The following is a 22,025-nucleotide window of genomic DNA, read 5'->3' on the forward strand; positions in this document are numbered from 1 at the left end:
GGGAGCCAGAGAATGGACACTTTGGTTAGAGCAGGCGAAGGGAAGAAGCAGTTGAAGAGGTGGACTCTTGAGTTTGGAACCAAATATGATGGGTGGCAGCTGGACATGGTGGTACATGTCTTTAATTCTAGCACTTGGGAGGCAGAGGCCAGTGGATTTCCTGAGTTCAAACCCAGCCTGGTCTATAGGGCAAGTTTCAGGACAGCCAGGGCTACACAGAAAAACCCTGGCTCAAAAACAAAAACAACAAAAAACAAAACAAATTTTAAGGTCTGTACATGGTTGGTGGCAGAATTCCGCAGAAAAGATCCATACACATCTTAGCAGAGTCAAATCAGCAGCTTCAGTTAGACCACACGCTTGTCAGAGCAGCTGAGTCCCTTTGATAGTTGAAAGGTACAGCTAAGAGCTATTATTCGGGCTATTGATTAGTGGTTCAGGCTGGGAAAGCCCACTGGAACGTATGAGATGGCTTGACAATGGGTGTAAGGAGGTACAATATGTGCAGTGTGAGCTGGTGGGGCATGTGCAGTGAGCTGGTGGGGCATGTGCAATGAGCTGGTGGGGCATGTGCAGTGTGAGCTGGTGGGACATGTGCAGTGAGCTGGTGGGACATGTGCAGCGTGAGCTGGTGGGGCATGTGCAGTGAGCTGGTGGGGCATATGCAGTGAGCTGGTAGGACATGTGCAGTGTGAGCTGGTAGGACATGTGCAGTGAGCTGGTGGGGCATGTGCAGTGAGCTGGTGGGGCATGTGCAGTGAGCTGGTGGGGCATGTGCAGTGTGAGCTGGTGGGGCATGTGCAGTGTGAGCTGGTGGGAAATACAGCGCAGCTGGAAGGATTACTTGGAGACCAACAGTGAAATATTATTTGCTGGAATCTCCAAGTCTTAAGGCATGGAGACAGGCCAGGGGCAGTGTGTTTCCCTTGAGGTTTGAGCAGCCAGGCCCTGCCCTCAAGACTTCTCTAATCATTATGTCCAGCCCCACTGGAAATTAACCAGGCCCTGCCTTAAGGAAAAAACAAAACAAAACAAAACAAAACAAAACAAAACAAAACAAGCCAGGCATAGTGGCGCAGGCCTTTGATCCCAGCACAGGAGAGGCAGAGGCAGGCGGATTTCTGAGTTCAAGGCCAGCCAGGTCTACAGAGTGAGTTCCAGGACAACCAGGGCTACACAGAGAAACCCTATCTCAAACAAACGAACAAACAAAGAAAAGAAAAAACAAAACAACAAAACCCACCCAAGATGAAGCCACAGATTGCATCAGTCCCTGAGCTGCCCCAACATCAGGTTGCAAAATCCTTCCATTCTCAGAGCACTCTGGATAGTTCTGCCCCATCTCCAAAACCCTCCTGCTCCGTTCTTTGCTGCTTCTGAGCAGAGACAGCCGCCTTCCCTCCTGTCTCTTTTCCAATAACTCTCTTATGTGAGGTTTGTTGTAGGATGTGATTTCGTAGTATTTTTGGCTCCCAACTGCCAGGATACCTTTCTCCTCAGAGCTGTAACATTTACACTGGTTTTAGAGTCAAGTCAGGGGTCGGGTGTTCTTTCTTTGGCCTTTTTTCCCTACAGGATGGTAGTCCTAGAGCACGTGCTTAATATGTCCAAGGCCCTGAGTCCAATCCTCATCACCACCAAAAATAGTTTGTCAGACAACCTATTTAAATAGGACTCTTCTAGGAATCCGTTCAGTTTTTTGTTGTTGTTTGCTTGCTTTCAAACGACAAAAACCATAAAAATATTAGGGCTGGGTGGGCACGGTGGCGCAAGCTAAACCCCAGCACTGGGAAGTGGAGGCACAAGAATGAGATCACACATAAAGACTTGAGCACAGGAAGGCAGGTGCTTACAGAGAACAGCCAGAGAAAAGACTACGTTTCCCATAAGGCTCTGCATCTAGTGTGCTCGGTCTCCCGACAGGCCCTGCGTTCCTCACCCGCCAGCTTTTGCCTGAACCTTACAAGCTTCTGAGATGAAGAACCCGGAGGAAGCGGCAGACGGGAAACAGCGTATTCACCTGCGCCCTGGCTCGCTGCGTGGTGCCGCACCGGCTAAGCTGCACCTCCTGCCCTGCGACGTTCTAGTCAGCCGGCCGGCCCCGGTAGATCGCTTCTTCACGCCCGCCGTCCGCCACGATGCAGACGGTGAGTCCGAGCAGGCCCCGCGGCTCTCGGGCTTCGTGGCCCGCGGCAGACGCCACCCGTACATCCTCCCGTGGCCAGGCTGGCCTGATGGCTTTGCATGTCCCTCCTGCAGGGCTACAGGCGTCGTTTCGCGGTCGCGGCCTGCGGGGCGAGGAGGTAGCTGTGCCGCCAGGGTTTGCGGGATTCGTGATGGTGACGGAGGAGAAGGGAGAGGGGTTGATAGGGAAACTGAACTTCTCCGGGGACGCGGAGGACAAAGCGGACGAGGCGCAGGAGCCGCTGGAGCGGGACTTCGTGAGCAAAGGGAGATGGTAGGTTTGGGGTGAGGGCAGTAGCTGCTGTCCCGAGTCTCAACCCGGCCTTTTCCAGGACCGCCTTATCGGGGCCACCGGCAGCTTCAGCCATTTCACCTTGTGGGGTCTGGAAACGGTCCCGGGTCCAGATGCCAAAGTGCATAGGGCCCTAGGTTGGCCCAGCCTCGCAGCAGCGGTACGTATACTCAGGAGCCCTTTTCCTCCTCAGACTTGGTCAGTCCTTCTATCCGATTTGAATAGTGTCTCTAGTGATTTGGGGGCTTTAGGGCAATAAACACCACGGGGATCATGGCTCCGGAGGCCCAAACTCCCAGTGGTGGGGGGCATTCCCCACTTTTCTCTTAGACGAGGCTATCACCCTGAGCAGCTGGGTCCCCACCCAACTGCTGTGTATTATAAGTCACAAAGTAGAAGTGACTCCTGTTGCAGATTCACGCCCAGGTCCCTGAGGACTGAGAACCAGATCATGAGAATGACAGTCACAGATCCCTTCTCACCACTTGGAGCGACTGTTTCTATCCCAATAAATGAGATCTTCACAATGCCTGAGTCTGTGGGCACCTTAGCACCCTGAAGCTGCCATTACATGGCACCCAGTTTGGTAAGAACTCCTGATAGCTCTGCCTATATAAACAATTTATTTCTGGGGGCAAGAGGGGCCAGAACTTTGCAACCAGCGCCCACCCCACCCTCCAGCTCCTCCTTTATAAAAGAAATTTTTACAATCACCGGTCCTGTACAGAATGCTCCCCACCCATCTTAATGTACACAGCTGCCTGGATCCCTTTGGTCCACGTGTTCAGAGCGGACCTGGGCCAGTAAGCCAGTTATCCTCGGAGTTGGCCTAGACCTGAGCTTGCCTTGGCACTGGCCACTAGTGGGCCCCTCCTAGGCCTCTTCTCCTCTTGGGTCTGTTCTTCGGCCTGTCTCACTTTGCGTGCCTCTTCGAAGCTCAAATGGGACAAGACAGGGTGCTAGCCATGGTTCGGCCAGCTCTCGTGGTATGGCAATGGGTAGTGTGTGTCACCACTTTCCTCTCTTGCTCCAGTCTTTGGGAGTGAAGTGCAGACACTTGGAGTCAATCCGAAGGAGCCGCTTGAGCATAGCCCGCTCATGCCCATCCACGATGTCTTCTGACAGAGTTAGGATATACTGGCCCTGAGCAAGAGATAGAGCCAGCTCATGTCAGCTCAGAGCCTGCATCCATATCTCATCTATCCCCTGAGCATGCCTCCTAACCTTGTAGTAATTGATGAGGTTGAGATACTGCAGTGTGGAGATGACATCTTCTTTCTTGATACTAGTGATTTCACTGATCTCACTGTGGGGGTGGAAGTGGGGGAAAGTTCAGTCCCCTGAAGATATTCATCTGTCCCCAGAAACCCCAGGAACAGACAGACCAAACCACAACCCCCAGGTGGGCATTTGGGCTCACTTGATGGTGATCTGTGGCCTCTCCCCGCTCTCCGACTTCAGCCCCATCAGGATCTCCAAGATGGTTTGGGACCAGTAACTTCGGTAGGATAGGAGGCCAAGATCTGACAGGGGTTTCTCAGGAGTTCCGGTCTTCCCTTCTACTTTCGAGAGTTCATAGCCTAAAGCAATAGAGCACAGGAGGCGGAGTAAGCGTCACATGTACACAGCAGCTTATGAGGAAGAAGGGCTGTGGAGCTGGGCTGCCTGCCTGCCTCTCACTTACTCTTGGTGTGGACCAGCAGCTTCCCTGTCTGCAGTGTTGGGGGCCAAAGGCTAGAAGAGCAGCTCTGGTTGGGTACTTGTCAGCCAGTGAAGGCTGCCAGGATGGGTCGCTGCCCTGCCAGCCTGTGTCTGGGTGTATGGCAGTAATGAGGGAGCCCTTTGTGGTCTGAGGACATGGGAACCTTTTCAGTGTCATCAGTTTAGCTGCGATCCTGGGAACGCCAGCTGCTCTCAGCAGAATGGGCTGGGTGGTTAAGGACATAATAGGAAAGGACAGGGGGCTCCTCAGAGCCAGGTACCTGACCCTTGGTGGCCCTTTCCCTTACCTGTGTTGACCACAAGGCGCTGCCAGACAGTCTCTGAGACCGTTAGGCCCCAGTGAGCCGACAGCTCTTTATGTCCCCATTAGTTTGGAGACCCTTCCTTCCCCTCAGCTCTACTGGCCTCGTGATGATCCAAGCACTCTCGGCTCCTGGCTGAATCTCTATTTGTAGTCTCACCCTCTTTGCTCAAGCACCCTTGGACAAGAAGGGCGGGAGAGGCTGGTGTCAGGGTCCACACAGTTAATAGCCCCACAAGTCTACTGGCAGCCATATTTGCCTCTAGTTAGGAACTGTGTACAAGGATTGCCTCCCTTCCTTTTATCAGTCTGTTGGCATTTGTGTGTCCTACTGGGCAAAGCAGGCACATCCTCACGGTTTGCCCTGAGTTTCCTTTCTCCTGCTCTAATCGGGAAGATACTCCAAACAGATCATGACTTCGAGCAGTCAGACATCCATGTTCTCACCAGCAAAAAAGCTAAAGCGTCTCCCTGGTCCTGGGCTAAGTGAATGGGCTGGGCTGGGTGTCAGAGCTAAGAGTCCGTGGCCTCAAAAGAGGCCAAAGCCTGCGTCGGTTCTCAGAGACTAGCCTTACAAAGAACCAGGATACAATTCTGTCTTGTAGTGCTCGTGTGCCTTTTTGAATGCCTACTGCCCGCACAGCTCAGGCACAGCCAGTGGTTCAGAGTGCACATCAAAGGTGAGCATGGGGGCTACCCACGCTGCTCAGCGCCAGATGGGAAAAGCGGGGTGGCTCACAGGCCTTTAGCCAAAGGCAAAGTAGATGCTGGAACCTACTCCAGGAAACAGGGCAGTCAACTGAGGAAAGGACCTTGGTAGAGTCTCCTTTATTTCTGGCGGCTCTCCTGGTGACTGGGTTGTCTGCATGTGAAGCACAGATGAGGGTACACCCACACAGGCTTGGCCTGCCAGCTCCTGGTCAGGCAGCACATACTCACTGAACTCAATAAGCAGCTTGCCATAGCCCCGGCGCTGGTAGGGAGGCAGAGTCAAGATGCAGGCCACATTGTAATCTTCTGTGGATTCCTTTTCCTGGAGTAAGAGTAGGTGGGTTTTAAAGAGTGCCAGGCTCGGGGCAAGGCTGAGGGACAGCCTGGATGAGTGCTGACCTTGGAGAAGTAGCCCACGATGTGGAAACCTTTGCAGTCATACTCCGTCATTACGTAGAAGAGGAAGGGGTCAGTGTCATAGTACAGTGTTTTGTGGTCCAGGAAACACTTGGCCAGAAGACACAGGTTTTGTGAGTAACTCTGTAAAGGAAAAAACCTGCCCGTCAATCCTCTGGGGTACTGTTGAGTTAACGTGTATTATGCCGCGTGTGGCTGCAGATGTGCCTGTACACAACATGCACACCCAAGGCAGGAACCTCTTGGGAGTCCATTGTCCTTCCACTACAGGTTCTACAGAGGGAACTCAGGTGGCCAGGCTGTGTGACAATCACTGCTACCCACTGAGCCATCTCAAGGGCTCTCAGGAGCATTCTTTGTGCTGTTCCAGTTGAGAGGGTCGAGCTCCCCCCCCCAGGACCCTGACCCTGACCCACCCCAGCAGTCAGATTGTCACCACTGCTTAGATCAGTACTACTTCTTAAGTCGCCAGGAACCTACATCCTAATGTCCAACCGTCTGCCGCCACCCCACCCGACCCCCGTGAGCTATATAGCTTCCACATACTCAGCAAAGCCTGCCCTGGACCTACATTGCCTTCTGTTCAACTTAACAATAGTCAATATTTCCAAGCCAGGAATGGTAGTATATACCTATGACCTCAGCACTTAGGAGGCAGAGGCAGGTACAAGTGTGAAATCAGTCAGCTAGGGATACATAGTGAGACCCACGTGGCTGGTCTTCGCGGCTGGGTGTCAGAGCCCTAATGCTCCAGCCACAGCCACAGTGATCCTTCCGGGGCTGCTCTGCTGGTCTCCAGTGGAGATGTGAGGGACTGCCAGCCTCAGGCATTTTCCCTACAGTACTCTGGACTGGCTCCCTCATCACACATGACTCCTAGAGGAATTTGACAGCTTTGCAACTGCTGGTCTTCCACTCAAACACCGCACTTAATGCAGAACGACGTGGAGCTTTGTTTCTTCCTCTTGAAGAAGCTCCTCTTCAAGGCAGCTCCCAACCCACTCCAGGTAGCTGCCTCTCTCCCTCTGCACCCCGGAGGCCTTAAAAAGTGTGCATCTCAAGGACCTCCACACTTGTCACCTAGAGAAACCCAAACCTGCTCCTCCCCGCTGATCTTGTGCCTATCATCTGACCTTTGACCTTCTCTCATCACCTATTCTTCTCCATTTTCTTTTTGCATGTACTTCCTGGTACATCAGTGCCTGCATGTCTGAACCCAACTGCTTAGAACTATCTAAGTATGTTCTCTCAGCTATCTCCAGGCTCACAGGTTAACCTGCAAACTATTTCAAAGCAGATCTGACTGTATTAGCCCTGGCTGGCCTGGAACTCCCTATAAACCAGCAGAGACCCACCTGCTTCCGCTTCCTGAATGCTGGGAATAAAGGATGTACCAGCACACACAACCAAAGATCCTTTTTTTATTTGGTTCTGAGAAAAGACCTTACTATGCTGTTCAGACTATCCTTGAATGTCAACTCCTCTAGCATCAGCTTCCTGGATGCTGTGATTATAAATGTACCACCATGCTGGGCCAAACTGTTCTTTAAATGCCTCTAGTTTTATATTTAACCTTTGCTGCCTCACTTCTTTTTGTTTTTTGTTTTGGTTCCGGATAGGTCTTTCTTACTTTATAGCTCAGGTTGGCTTGCAACTCATTAGTCCCCTGACTACTCTTGAACTCGGGAGTTTTCTGAGTGCTGGGATTATAGGCACACACACCTCCAAGCTCTGATGACAGCTTCCTGTGAACTGTGCTGAACCCCCTCTGTTACTGGAACCTGAGTAGCTGTCATGTCTGCTCTGCCGTGACAGTGACCTCTCAGGAAAGAAAATTTCTCTAAATCCCAGTTTTCTGTACATTCCCTGCTCCGTGTCAAGAATTCAATAAAAACAGTGACCTGCTCATAGGCAGAATGGTCAACTGTTCTGAGCAGGAAAAGGTTGTTCATGTGACTCACTCCAGCCCAGCCGTGCCCAAGCCACTAACCTTGTTTTTCCGTCCATCAATCTCAAAAAAGGAGATGGTGCCCTTGCGGTAAATTTCATTGCCTGGAGGGTGCCGAAGATCACATTTGGTCTAAGGACAAAAGGAGGATCAGGTGGGGACTGGTGAGGGTACTCTGGATAGGCAGCCTCCCAAGACCCCTCATACCAAGTGGCGTTGCAGACACTTGAGGCTACGGCCATATTTGAGGCAAAATTCGCACAGGTAGAGGACGGGTAGCGTGGTAAGCTCTTGTGGGTACGGGGAGAAGTACCACGGCTTGAGGCGGTGCCGGCCAAGCTCAATACACTCAATGTTCTTCATCCGGGTGACAATGTCGTCGTGGCTCCGGTCAGACACCAGACTGCCAGTCATTCGTGGTGCTGACGGTATTCCATCTGAGCTGTCCTGAGAATCCTGCCCAAGGCAGATGGCAAATACTAGATGGTAGCAGTTAAGCAGAGCGTGGCGCACGACACTGCCATTGGCTTCTTCCTGCAAGTCTAACATCAGCTAAGGGCAAAGCACCAACCTCCACTTCCAAAATAAAGCGAGGCTGAGAAACTGAGAGTAGAAGAGGCCCAGGGGTTCATCTGCTTGGCTCCCAGCCACCACCCTCCCTGCCTAAGGCCTCACCGAGTGAACACCATGCCCAAGCCCACTCCCCCTTTCCCGGCTTCCCTCTCCCTCTGCTCCTCAAGACCCACCTCATCAGTGCCCAAGCAATTAGATTTCCGCTTCCGTCCAGGCTGGGCTGCCACTGCCCTACGGGCTGACCCATTCTGTGGACAAGACACAAGAGAAAGAGCGACCGTGAGATGATCCTGGAGGAGGATGCTAGACAGCAAGGAATAAGAGGGGAAAGACCAGGCAGGCTGTTGGGATGGCTCAGTGGTTAAGAGCCCTGATCTTCCAGAGGACTTCCTGGGTTCTTTTCCCAGGACCCACAGAGTGGCTCACAACCATCTCTAACTCCAGTTTCAGTGGCTCCAATGCCCTCTTCTGCCCACCTGCACCAGGCATGCAAGTAGAACACATGCAAAACACAGACAAAACATTCAGACACATGAAAAAAGACTGGAAGACTCACCTGAGGGAAAACCGAGGCTGGGGCTGTCTCGCTGGGCACTGGGGTTGCTGGTGAAACCACCTCCACCTTCCGTTTCTGCAGAGAGAAACCAGGAAAGGTGGGTCAGAAGGTAGAGAAGGTGGGACCTGAGAAGAAAGCAAGGTCCCTGGAATTGCTGAGGGTACCGTTGAGCGGTGGTTGGGTTGCAGGCAGGAGCTGGAGGAGAGCGGCTGGTCAGGCTCGCCACCTGGGATGGCCTCCCGCTCCTTGGGCAGGTTGAAGCGGAGTGTGATCTGGACCGGGATTGGCAAGGTCTTCCCGCTGGCCTGGGCGGAGGCCGGCTGCAGAGATAGGTCCAGGGTCTTCCTCTGGGGTGGGGATGGTGGTGGGATGGCGAAGGGGGGGATGGGCCCCTCAGCATGGAATCCCACCCTCTGCCTTCTCTAAAGCAAGGCAGTGCTGGACTCTGGAAGCTACGCCTGCAACTTGGTCCCCATCCTTTGCAAGCTGAAGCCATGGCAGAAGAATGCTGCCTCCTGCCCATTCAGGAACCCCTGAGGCCAAGAGATGCAAGAAGGAAGAGGCAGGAGAGAAAAGATGAAATGGGGGACCTACTCACCACCTCTCTTTCGGGAGAGCCGGGGCGGGACCCAGGAAGTCCGTTCTTGGTAGGTGTCTTGGCCTCTTTCTTGGGAAATTGGATCTTCTTTAAGTCCAGCCGCTCGTGAGTCACCCATTCATCCAGACGTTTGTTGACTGCAGCAGTGAAAACGGCTCAGGAGGGAATGCCAGAGGCTGCCCTCAACCCTCTCCAGCAACCCCACTCCATCCAGGCCCAGGACTCACAGTCAATGTAATGGACATAGAAAAGCTTTCGGCCACTGATGTCCTTCACGCTCAGGATCTCAGCCAGGGCTATGAGAACCACACAGACAGGGAGTCTTAGCCAGGGCAGGTCAGGAGACTCCACCCTTCGACCTGAATCCCACCTCCAGGCTGGAGGCCTGTGTCCCAGCACTCAGAGGGGCTGGTTCAAGACCCCTTTAGTCACCAAGTGACACCTCTCTCCAAGCCCCGCCCGGATCATCTCCGTACGTCCAAAAGCCACGCCCCTCCTCCCGAGTATCTGCGACCGCCCCGGGATTGCAGAAGCCCCTCCCCCTCCCGTGCGATCGTTGACTCCCTCCCGCCCCTCGCCCTCAGGTTCCTTGGACCCGCCCCCCGACGTCACTCACGCCACTCATCTTCGTTGTCCTGGTTGCGCCGCAGCACGGGCAGGCGGCAGCCCTCGATTATCTCCCCCTGGGGAGACAGCGCGGCGCCAGGGTCGGCTACTGGGGGGCCTCGGGCTCTACCCACCTCCCCTGGCTCCCTCCGCCCCGCCCCGGGCACCGGACTCACCACCTCCGCCATCTTCCCTCCCTCCACTGCCACTTCCGGCCCCTCTGGGAGACGTCACTTCCGGAGCTGAGTGCGCTATAGGCCCGAGCCCCTTGAAGCTGTTTGAAAGGGAAACACTTGAGAATCACTGCTAGCTGGTTGGTAGCAAAAAGCCGGCCCGTTTGGGGAATGGAAGAGCAGGACGTTGTAAACCTGAGGCCAAGTACTAGATGGAATCCCCGCTCCTCGCACAGCGATTGGAGGAACGCCGAGTCTGTCACGTGACGCCCACCGGGTGCGACGCCGGTCACTCAGATCATGTTTAGGCTTTGTCTAGAGGCAGTGTTCTGGCGAGCCTCTTAGTGGCAGTGTGAGGTGTCACCCTGAGTAAGAAGCTAAGGAGTGGGGTTTTGAACCCTGGGGAGTCAGTAGACCTGAAGGGATTTAGAGATCCACCCAGGTGTCTGCATAAGATTGCACAGGCCTGGGGGCTTAGCAAGATTTTTCCGTTAATACTGGATTTCTATTTTTAAAATAGTATATATGTGGCTGTATACATGGAAGGTTCAAAATTCCAGTAGGCATTCAGTCAACAAGAATGGATGTCTCAGTTGGTCTTCATTATACATCAGAATCCCAAAGAAGTAGGCGCTAATGACAGTGAAGGAGCGGACTTGTCAACGAGAGTGAGAGCAAGTAGGCAGAGTAAAAGCAGGCTGGCAGTGGAGGCAGAAGCAGGCGAAGCTCTATGAGTTGAGGCCAGCGTTGTCTACAGAGTCAGTTCCAGGACAAGCGGGGTTACACAGATAAGCCCTGTCCTGGGGGTGGCAGGGAGGAAAATCTTGTTTCATGTCTTTCTTTTAGTTTCCAGCAGAAGGTGCATCTTCTGACTTTGAATAACAAGAATAGGTTTGAATAACAAAGGTGTGTTCTCCCTCCTCAAAGATGTGAATTCAAAGTGGATCTTCCACCAAGCCAGCTTGCCAGCACTGGGGAGGCAGAGGCAGGCCTGGTCTACAGAGCAAGTTCCAAGACACCCAGGGCTACACTGAGAAATCCTCTTAAAAACACAAAGCAGTGGGTTTTCCCACTTCAGAGTAGGCAAAATTGTTCACGTATGTGTTCTTCCATTTTTGGGTTTTAGTGAAATCCAGATGTAGTCAAATGGACAACCAAAAATAACTATCACAGATATTGATAACATGCCTAAAGGGTGTAGTGGGGCCCTTTAGCCTTACTTCTAAGTGTTCCCAGTTTAAATGGTTTCGGGTCCATTTGGCCACTTTGAGAAGAGTTTATGTGCAGAAGTAAAGGATTGGTTTCATCACAGGAGCATTAATAATAACACTTGGATTTGATCTGTGTGCAAAATATGTTCAGCATAAGAAGTACTGAAAAGCCAATAGGCCTTTTGTTATTGTTTGTTCTGAGGTGAAGTCTCACTGTGTAGCCCTGCTTGGCCTGGGACTTGTCACAAGGATGACAACAGGCATATGACAGCACACGGCATTTTTCTCTCTTGTGAGTTCTGAGTTGTGCCATCTTTCAGAACATCCAGTCTTCCCCTGAGGAACTGAAGCATCACCACTGTTACTCACAACAGCCTCACAGGGGTGGAGCCATTGCTGCTTCCTTGCTTTGGCTCCGTGAGGCTTTTTTTTTTTTAATTTATGTATTTTATTTTATTTATTTATGTCTGTTCACCTGAGTATGTCATGCACCCATTACACACAGTGCCTGTGAAGGCCAGAAGGAGGCATTGTGGGTGCTGGGAACTGAACACTTTTTTAAAAAAAGATTTATTTATTTATTTATTTATTTATTTATTTATTATATGTAAGTACACTGTAGCTGTCCTCAGACACTCTAGAGGAGGGAGTCAGATCTTGTTTCGGATGGTTGTGAGCCACCATGTAGTTGCTGGGATTTGAACTCCTGACCTTCAGAAGAGCAGTCGGGTGCTCTTACCCACTGAGCTATCTCACCCCCACCCCCCTACCCCCCCACCCCCCCAACACCTTTTTTTAAAAGGTTTATTTATTTATTATATGTAAGTACACTGTAGCTGTCTTCAGACACTCCAGAAGAAGGCGCCAGATCTCATTACAAATGTATGGTTATGAGCCACCATGTGGTTGCTGGGAATCAAACTCAGGACCAGTCAGTGCTCTTAACCACTGAGCCATCTCTCCAGCCCTGAACCCCTGTCTTATGCAAGAGTAGCAAGTGCTCTTAACCATTGAGCCTTCTCTCCAGCCTTTGTAATTATGTACATATATGTATCCAAGTGTGGTTTTGTTCTTCTGAGTGCAAGTGCCCCTGGAGTCTAGAAAAGGGGGTTGGAGCACCTGGAGCTGGAGCTGGTTGTAAACTTCCCAGAGTGCATGCTGCAAGTACAATCTTCACCACCGAGTCATCTCCAGGTCTTCTAACAAGTTCTTTTATATAAAAGTCACACAATTTCTCCTTCATTGTATGTACTTCTCTCTGCTTTCTGCTTTCTGTACCGTCAGTCCGGGTCACTCTTTAACATCATAAACCTTTGCACTGTGGGGATTTGTTTGTTTGCCGCTGTCTCCTCAGCACCACTAGCAGATCACCTAGCTCATGTTTATTGACTGCCACAGGCCCAGGAAACACTGAATGAGCATGTGAAGCATGGATGCCCAAGCTGATTTCCAGAGCTTTCAGGAGCCTAAATCCAAGCCAAGCTACTGGCACACATTAAAAAGGGGTTTTGTTTGTTTGTTTGTTTTTTAATTCTACATGTCTGGGTGTTTTGCCTCATGTGTGTCTGTGCATTGCATGCCTGCCTGGTGCCAGCAAAGAGAGACTGGATTTAAAGGTAGTTGTAAGCCAGTGTATAGATGCTGAGAATAAAACCTGGGTCCTCTGGAAGAAGAGCCAGTGCTCATACCACTCAGCCATCTCCAGCCCCAAGGACTCCTTTTAAAAGAAGAGGAAAGACCTGGGCGTGGTGGCACACACTTTTAATCCCAGCACTTGGGAGGCAGAGGCTGGCGGATTTCTGAGTTCAAGGCCAGCCTGGTCTACAGAGTGAGTTCCAGGATAGCCAGGACTGCACAGAGAAACCCTGTCTTAAAAAAAAAAAAAAAGGAAGGAAAGAAGAGGAAAGGAGGGTTTGAGTTTGGCTTATCTTCAGACTCCTTACTGGCCATATCCTGATGGGGAAGTAAGATTTCCTTTACTGTTTACTTGCGATATGGCCAGAGTGGAGCTTAGAAGTCTTCCTGGCTATGTGGACATACTGTGTAGCTATCTTGTCTGGGGCCACTTGTCCAAAGGCTGTCAGATCTGAAAAACTAGAAAGTTCCACAGAAACCTCAGGGTATTAGAGGTGTCAACAATGGGAACTTGCTGTCTCTTCCTCTAAAAATGTCAACCCTGTCCAGGAGTGGTGGCTGATATCTAAAGTCCCAATACTACAAGCTGAGGCAAGAGGCTAGTCTGGGCTATGTAGTGAGACCTTGTATAAAATGAATAAGTGTGAGAAGGTATACCTTTAATCCTAGGACTTGGGTGACAGTAGCAGGCAGATCTCTGACTTGGAGGCCAACCTGGTCTGATTAATGAATTCTAGGTCACCCAGGATTATATAGTGAGACTTGTCTCAAAAAAGCAAGTTAAAAGCTGTGTGTAGTGTGAACACCTTTAATACCAGCAATCAGGAGGCAGAGGTAGTTGGGTCTCTTAAGTTTGAGGCCAGCCTAGTCTATGGAGCAAATTAGAGGACAACCATAGTTACCCAGAGAAACCTTGTCTCCTGGGGGTTGGGGTGTTAGGGAAGAGTAAAATAATATAAATAAAATACAAAAACAAATGACACATTACTAAGGTGACAATATACCTTAATTATTTTGTTCATTGCTATATCCCAGGCATGTTGTAAATACCAGTTGAGTCAAAATGTGATAATTCCCAGGGTGGGGGCAGCCAGCCAGTGTCTTCTATAAAATCCCATAGGGCAAGAAGCTGACCATCCCACAGAAGTTAAAGGGAAGTTGGTTTCTACCCTATATCAAGAAGGACCTTCATCTGCCAGGACAGCTGAAAGCAGCATCCCATTTCCTTAGCTAAATGCTGTGGGGTCAAAGGGAGGATCAGAAAAATCGACAAGCCCTCCTGAGGCTCCTCCCAGCACCTGTGTCCTCATAGTCCTCTCGGTCCTAACAACTACAATTGAGAAGATAGCTGTTTGCCCTCCCGTTCTTTTTTATTCCTTTGTTCTTAAGTCCCAGGCTGGCCTTGAACACATGATCTTTCTGCCTCAGCCTCCCAAGAGCTGTAATTAAAGGAGCATATCTCCAATATCAGACTATCTTACATAGGGTTTCTGTTGTTGTGATAAACACCATGACCATGGGGAGAAAAGGATTTATTTCATTTTACAGCTTGTTGTCCATCATCTCGGGAAGTTGGGGCAGGAATGATGCTTACTGGCTAGCATGTATGCTTCCCTGTAGCTTGTGCAGCCTTTTTTCTTATATACCCTGGGACCATTTGCTCACGAATGGCACCACTCACAATGGCCTGAGGCCTCCCACATCAATCACTAATTTTAAAAATACACTTCAGACTTGCTTACAGACAAATCTGGTTTTTGTTTGGTTTGGGTTGGGTTTGGTTTGGTTTGGTTTGGTTTTTCCAGACAGGGCTTCTCTGTGTAGCCCTGGCTATCCTGGAACTCACTCTGTAGACCAGGCTGGCCTCGAACTCAGAAATCCACCTGCCTCTGCCTCCCAAGTACTGGGATTAAAGGTGTGTGTCACCACTGCCTGGCCTTACAGACAAATCTTATGAAGAGTACCTCTTCTCAAATGGTGCAAGCTTTTGTTTCTGTAGAGAAAATAAGTTTAGTTTCCAGCACACACAACTACCTGTAACACTAGTCGGGACAGACTACTTAAAATTAATCAGGGCTGACAGCACTGGGTCGCCTTCCCCTTCTCCCCAATTAAGCTGTGTACCTGGCCTGTCACTTTTATCTGACCTATAATGGTGTGATTTTAGTGGTACTATAAAGAGTGGCTGTAGTGTTAGATGCCTGTTGACATTTCAACAGTATATACCTCAACATTTGGCGCACAGCCCATCCCAATAAACACTGGCTATTGTTACTGTGCTGGAGATGGGCCCAGAGGCTGGTTCCCAGGGCCAAGGAATTCAGGTGGATCACATGCAAAGTAAACCAACCACTTAACAGGCACAAGGATGCTTGGCTCCGTTTCCTTTAAATACCCAAAGTGAATTCTTCTAGTGTGATGTAATTTTAGAGTTAGACATTTCCCTACAAGTATTGGGGGATATTCTAAGAGTCCATTTTCCCATGGGTCTGAGGATCCTTGGAATGGCAATGCCCCATATCAGTAGCACACATTATTCAGGGCTCCTTCCACTCCCCACATACCCAGAACTCACTGGCTCCAATATGAACTAATCACAGAAGCCCTAGAGCAGAAGGGACATCCAATGTGATAACCTTGCCACCATCTGTAACCAAGGGGCACCCATTATTAAGCCATTCACATGTTGCTCCCTGCATCTCTTGTAATTATAGTACTGCACGTGTGGACCAAATGTGCAACATTAGTGTAAACCCAAACAAAACCTGGCCAGCAGCCATAGTATTAAAAGATGAATCTCAGACATGCACACACTTTGCCCGCACTCTCCCAGGTCCACTGTCTCTGATCTCTCACTCTTGCCCTTTCAGGCCACTGACTGTATTCACCACTGCTCAGCAGTCCACGCATCATCTTCCACATCACGTATTGCTCCCATACCAAGTGGATGGCTAAATCTGTTGCTTGAAGTTTTTAAACATTTCCTTCCTCAGTGCTGTATTTTACCCTGGGTGAGACTGAAGAACCCAAGCGGACCATTTTTTGGTTCCTTCTGCTTTGTACTGACCCATCCTGCATTTTTCTTCTCCATTCATTGGTCATAGGAAACTCCCAAGAGTTAATGGAGAGGGGTGGAGGCAACAGACAGGTGGAACTCAGGCCATAAGGTTATGAAACTTGTGTCATTTGGATCTTCTCAAGCCTGGTACCACCACTTTGTACTTGGTAAGGCTGATAATTCCTAGTATGTGGTGGTCAGGGGCCCAAATGCCTCTGGGTCATACTCAAACCTGGCCACTTTCTAGGGAGTAGATCAGAGTAGAATTCCAAAGTGTGGCTCATATTGTCTAAATACAATAAAACAAAACAAAAACTGAGGATATGATAGTGCACACCTTTAATCCCAACGCTAGGGTGGCAGATTTTCCTATCTATAGATGTAGATATATAGATAGGTAGATACACATACATATTTATATATTTAAAGTATGTATACATATATAAGTGTGTTTTAAGATTATGAGTCAGCATGCCCCAGATGTGGCCAAACTCCCATGGAAATGCAATATATCATGCAGAAAGAGGCTCCATTTTTTCAGGTGGCCCTTACTCAGAACTACCTCTGCTAAACTCCTACATGGCCTTGTCTTGTGTTTCCAAGTCTATCTATGCCATCCACGGCAACCTCACTGTTTTCTTAATTTTGACACCATGATACTGCTGTCTTGGGCTGGAGAGATGATGGCTCAGTGGTTAAGAGCACTGACTGCTCTTCCAGAGAACCTTAGTTCAATTCCCAGCAACCACATGGTGGCTCACAACCATCTGTAATGGGCTCTGATACCTTCTTCTGGTATCTCTGAAGACAGTGACAGTGTACTCATATACCTTAAATAAATAAATTTTAAAAAATTACTTGTCTTCAGAGTTATTTCTCCTGTCTTAGAAACATACCATTCTCTGCCACCAATCACCTTTTTTGTCCCAGAAACTCTTTCTCCCTCCTGTGGTGATATAGACCTGTGGGAGTCTAGCAAAGCCTCTGGCTCTTCTGGGGGTGTGGCACAGTGTGTAGAGGGAGCCTAATGGTGATCTTTTGTCTCTGACCTTAAGCCCCCGGGCTTCCCCTGCAGTTTCCTAGTTTCTGTTCCAACTCTTGCTGCAGACATCAGGCTTTCTGGTATGTCTGCAGGAATGTTTGAACACTGCAGCATCCTTTGGGCTGCATGTTTCATATCATCTTCTCCAACATTGTCCATTTGGTCACCATATTAATCAGGGTTCTCTAGAGTCACAGAACTTATGAGTAGTCTCTATATAGAAAGGGAATTTGTTGACGATGTACAGTCTGCAGTCCAACTCCCCAACAATGGTCAGCAGCAGCTGTGAATGGAAGTCCAAGGATCTAGCAGTTGCTCAGTACCACAAGGCAAGCAGGTGAAGGAGAGAGAATCTTCCTTCTTCCAATATCCTTATGTAGGTTTCCAACAGAATGTGTGGCCCAGATTAAAGGTGTGTGCTACCACGCCTGGATCTTGGACTTGCTTTGTCCCAGATGACCTTGAACTCAGAGATCTCCTTGCCTTAGTCTCCTGGGATTCATAGCTACCTCATATACCTCAAGATCAAGGTGAGAAACTTGTATCTCCCAGCCTCAAGATCAGGATCACAGGTGAGCCTTCCAATTCTGGATTATAGTTCATTCCAGACATAGTCAAGTTGACAACCAGGAATAGCCAATACAGCCATCCAGTTAAAGGAGAACCCCATCTTTTCCATGTTCATCCCAATTGTAGTCATCCCCATCCTAACTGGCAGCAGGGGTTGTATGTGGCCCTGTACACAGCTTTCTTCCCTGTATGGAGCCATCTTTAGTTTCTTTTTTTCTCCTCCTCTTCTTCTTCCTCTTCCTCCTCCTCCTTGGCTTTTTGTTTGTTTGTTTGTTTTGTTTTGTTTTTTTCGTTTTGTTTTTTGTTTTTGTTTTTTTGAGACAAGGTTTCTCTGTGTAGCTCTGGCTGTCTTGAAGTTCAATTTGTACATTATTGTCTACTCCCTCCCCTTCACTGTCCTGTGGCACCTTTCAGTCTATGCAGGAAATGCCAGCTCTAATTTCGTTTATTTCACCACACTGCCCTTCATCACTAGACAGATTCTGCTAATCTCTGACAACCTCTGTGTCAGGAGTACTTCCTGTGTCAGGAGTACTACCTCACACATGCTCTCTATGTGACTGCCCAGAGGTCATGCTTGTGCTCAAGAAGCCCTGGCTGAGCCGGGCGCGGTGGTGCATGCCTTTAATCCCAGCACTCGGGAGGCAGAGGCAGGTGGATTTCTGAGTTCGAGGCCAGCCTGGTCTACAAAGTGAGTTCCAGGACAGCCAGGGCTACACAGAGAAATCCTGTCTCGAAAAACCAAAAAAAAAAAAAAAAAAAAGCCCTGGCTGGCACAAGGCAGAACAAACTAAATTTTGGGAAGGGCAGAGGCTGGGCCAGCGTCCCTACCCATAGCTGCCAGTAGGTAAGTCCTCAGGCAAAAGAGCTGCAAGTCCAAGGTCACAGGTCTCTGGCTCAGATCTGGCAAAGATGCCCCATAGCTGGCAAGACGGTTCATGCAGAAAAGCTAGAACACCTTGCTGGATCCCCGCTGTATGACTTTGTACACAGTGCCCCTCAGGGGAAGCAGTAGGGCTTGGTAGGTTATGGGCACCTGCCTCTGCCTCCCAAGTGCTGGGATCAGCAGCATGCACAGACACAGGCACCAAGAAGAAGGAGAGGGAAGAAGAGGAAGAAGAGGAGGAGAAGAAAAGACAGAAAAGAAAAAAAACTAAAATAATATTTTGAGTCCAGCCTGATCTACATAAGTTCCAGGGTAGTCAGGGCTACATAGTGAGATCTTGTCTCAAAAATAAATAAACAAATAAAACAGTTAAATAAATAAAAAAGAAAAGGATGAACACAGAATATAACTTAGTGCTTACTTAGCAAGGACTTTGGAGAATGTAACTTAGTGATAGAGTGCTTACTTAGCAAGGACTTTGGAGAATGTAACTTAGTGGTAGAGTGCTTACTTAGCAAGGACTTGGGTTCTGTCCACAGCAGTGGGCAGGGGAAGGCACAAAGGACAGGTAAGATATTAGGAAACAGGGGGACAGTTGGGTATAGCTCAGTTGCATGAAAAACAATTTCTTGAGGCAGGGTCTTGTGTCTTACGGTGGTCCTGAGCTCAATGTATAGCAGAGGGTGACCTTGAATTTCACCTCTCCACCGAGCCCGTTTATGTAGTGCTAGAGATGGGCCCAGTTGAGTTTCATCCCCAAATGGGATCTCATGTAACCCAGGCTTTCCCCAGTTCACTATGTAGCTGAAGATGACCTTGAACCTCCGATGCTGAAACACAGGCGTGGCCTACTGTGCTTCTTCATTCCTGAAACGTGTTTTTCTTCTTCCTTTTTTTTAAAGTGTTCGTGTATACATGCTTGTGGGTATGATGTAGGTGTGTGTGGGTGTGTGTGTGTGGGTGGGTGGGTCAGAGGTCAACATGGAGTATCTTCTGTCAATCTGCAATTTATTTTCTTATTTGTTCCTTTTCCTCTTTTGTCCTTGTGTATTTGAGAGGGGCGTGTGCCCGTGTATGTGTGTGTTCATATGCATTCCACATCTTTGTGGGCCTAAGGTTGATACCCAGAATTGTAACTTCTCTTTCACTTTAGTCTGTTTTAAAAAGTATTTTTATTTATGTATGTTTACTATAATGTCCTTTGAGGCCAGAAGAGGCCATCAGAGCCCCTGAAACTGGTCCTACACATGCAATTGTGAGCTGCGTGATGTGGGAGCTGGGAAAAGTGCTCTGATCCTCTGCAAGAGCAGCAAGTGCCCTTCACTGATGAGCCGTCTCTCCAGCTCTTCCACCTTATTCGAGGCAGAAGTTCTAAAACAAACCCAGAACTTCTGAACACTAGCCAGTGTAACTTTATTTTTTTTTTCAAACCTTTTTTTTTTTTGTTTTGTTTTGTTTTGTTTTTTTCGAGACAGGATTTCTCTGTGTAGCCCTGGCTGTCCTGGAACTCACTTTGTAGACCAGGCTGGCCTCGAACTCAGAAATCCGCCTGCCTCTGCCTCCCAAGTGCTGGGATTAAAGGCATGTGCCACCACGCCCGGCTTCAAACCTATTTTTAATGATGGTTCTTAAATGCTTTAAGCTTCCTTGTAGCCCACCTCCTAAAATACCACTGAGTCAGACGCAGTAGTGTGGTCAATACACCGAGATCCTCTGAGGTGACACAGATTGGACTGTTAGGAAATTAGGTCATTCTTCACAATAGCAGATAAAGAAGAAAACCACACATCCTCTATAGATAAAGGCAAAGTGGTTAATAAAACAAAAATAATCACAAACATTCTTAGTAAACAGGCAGGAGATGAAGGTAACCTGATCATGGGCATGAACTCCAAATTTAAATTTGGAAAACTTAATTTGTGTGACTGTTTAGGAAAGGTTGTCATCAGATCCTCAAACCCACACACTTGTCTTTGGAAAAATCAAGAGAATGTACAATCTTTAAAATCAGGACCCAGACTCCTTGTGGTAGACCAGTTACAGCAATAAACAGTGGCCCCTAATCCTTTCCTTCTCTGTGGCTACAGCCTTGCAACATGACTATAGCATCCTCCAGTGAGATAGCTCAGCAGGAAAAGGTGCCTGCTGCCAAGCCTTCCTACCCAAGCTCATCTCTAGAACTCACGTGCAGAACAAGAGAGCCAGGAAGCTCCAGGAACTTGTTCTCTGACTTTCACCCTCAATCCATGTGAGGCATTTGATCACAGACAGACAGACAGACAGACAGACACACACACACACACACATATTCAAGATGTAATTAAAGAAGCAGAAGCAGAATGAAGGGCATCTAGATGGCTCAGCAGATGAAAGGCTGAAGACCTGTGATGGTTCCCAGGACCCCACAGCAGAAGGAGAGACCAACTCCTAAAAGTTGCCCCTGACCTTCATCTGCATGATGAGGTAGGTGCTTGCCAGGAACCATACACACACAATGATAACAACGCTAAATTAACATGAGATGCAGGATCAGGGCTGGGGCTGGGGCTCAGGTGGCAGCATGCTTGCTTAACGTGCACACTGCTCTGGGTTCAGTCCTGAGAACCACATAGACTCTGAATGATGTCCCATGCCTATGATCTCATATTTAGGATGTAGAGGCAGAAAATTGAGAAATCCAAGGTTAGCATTGACTGCATAGTTAGGTGGAAGCCATTCTATGCTGTAAGAGGACCCATCTCATAAACAAACAAATAAGTAAATAAATTTTAAAAATGTAAACCTGATTTTAAAAAACCATGAGGCTGGGACTGTCATTAACCCTATTGGGGAAATTGTTTGTTTGCTTCCGGGTCTGTCTTAGTTACTCTTCTACTGCTGTGAAGAGACACCATGATCAAGGCAACTCTTATAAAAGAAATCATTTTAGTGGGGGCTTGCTTACGGTTTCAGAGGATTAGAGTTGGTGACCATGATGGTGGAGAACATGGCAGCTGGCTGGCAGGCATGGTGCTGGAGCAGTAGCTAAGAACTTTACATCCTGATCTCTCAGCAGCACTCAGAGAGACAGTGACCCTGAGCCTAGCATGGTCTTTTGAAACCTCAGAGTGTGCCCCGAGTGACATCCCTCCTCCTCCAACAAAGACACACCCCTTTATCCATGGACTGGGAACCAAATGGTCAAATGTGCAGACCTATGGAGCCCATTCTCATTCAAGCCACCACAAGGTCTCACTGTGATGGCTGGCTTGTAGTTTGATATGTGAACAGGCTGGTCACAGACGCACAGAGCACTACCTGCCTCTGCCTACCAAGTGCTGGGATGAAAGGCACACATAACCACACACGATGTCTGAGGTCGTTTTGTTAATGGACATGGTGTGTTTGTCACCATGCCTTCTAACTATTTATGCTTATGCTCATATTACTGTTGCTCTCAGCTCTGATCGGAAGTGAACTTTTTTAAGTGTGTGTGTGTGTTCTGTAGTGGGTAGCTGTTGCTGCAGAGTTGAGGCTGGGCATACTGAAGAGAATAAGTGTGA

At 49.0% G+C, this 22,025-nt stretch overlaps 2 protein-coding genes across 10 annotated transcripts; one reads left to right on the top strand and one right to left on the bottom strand.

Moving 5' to 3' along the window:
• The first annotated feature begins 1,939 nt into the window (after positions 1-1,939).
• Rnaseh2c (ribonuclease H2, subunit C) lies at positions 1,940-3,026 on the top strand. The gene is made up of 4 exons (NM_026616.2): positions 1,940-2,147; positions 2,260-2,441; positions 2,517-2,636; positions 2,891-3,026. The coding sequence occupies exons 1-4, from the start codon at positions 1,976-1,978 to the stop codon at positions 2,915-2,917; spliced, it is 501 nt and encodes a 166-aa protein (NP_080892.1). The 5' UTR covers positions 1,940-1,975; the 3' UTR covers positions 2,918-3,026.
• A 54-nt stretch (positions 3,027-3,080) lies between these two features.
• Kat5 (K(lysine) acetyltransferase 5) lies at positions 3,081-11,623 on the bottom strand. 9 transcript variants are annotated; one of them, NR_155544.1, is made up of 15 exons: positions 10,085-10,161; positions 9,919-9,985; positions 9,530-9,598; positions 9,303-9,439; positions 8,869-9,024; positions 8,705-8,779; positions 8,322-8,396; positions 7,783-8,031; positions 7,618-7,707; positions 5,610-5,750; positions 5,389-5,532; positions 4,161-4,403; positions 3,897-4,056; positions 3,701-3,782; positions 3,081-3,619 (listed from the first exon to the last, which is right to left on the bottom strand). NR_155544.1 is itself a non-coding variant. In XM_006531860.3 (14 exons), the coding sequence occupies exons 1-14, from the start codon at positions 10,094-10,096 to the stop codon at positions 3,485-3,487; spliced, it is 1,569 nt and encodes a 522-aa protein (XP_006531923.1). In that variant the 5' UTR covers positions 10,097-11,623; the 3' UTR covers positions 3,081-3,484. The 9 variants fall into 9 exon arrangements, 8 of the variants coding, with proteins under 8 accessions (XP_006531923.1, NP_848752.1, NP_001186176.1 ...); XM_006531860.3 differs by lacking the exon at positions 4,161-4,403 and having other exon boundaries at positions 5,439-5,532; positions 8,869-9,051; positions 10,085-11,623; NM_178637.2 differs by lacking the exon at positions 4,161-4,403 and having other exon boundaries at positions 5,439-5,532.
• Between the last annotated feature and the right edge of the window lie 10,402 nt (positions 11,624-22,025).

This window comes from Mus musculus, chromosome 19 (genome assembly GCF_000001635.26).
Source record: "Mus musculus strain C57BL/6J chromosome 19, GRCm38.p6 C57BL/6J".
Taxonomy (NCBI): domain Eukaryota; kingdom Metazoa; phylum Chordata; class Mammalia; order Rodentia; family Muridae; genus Mus; species Mus musculus.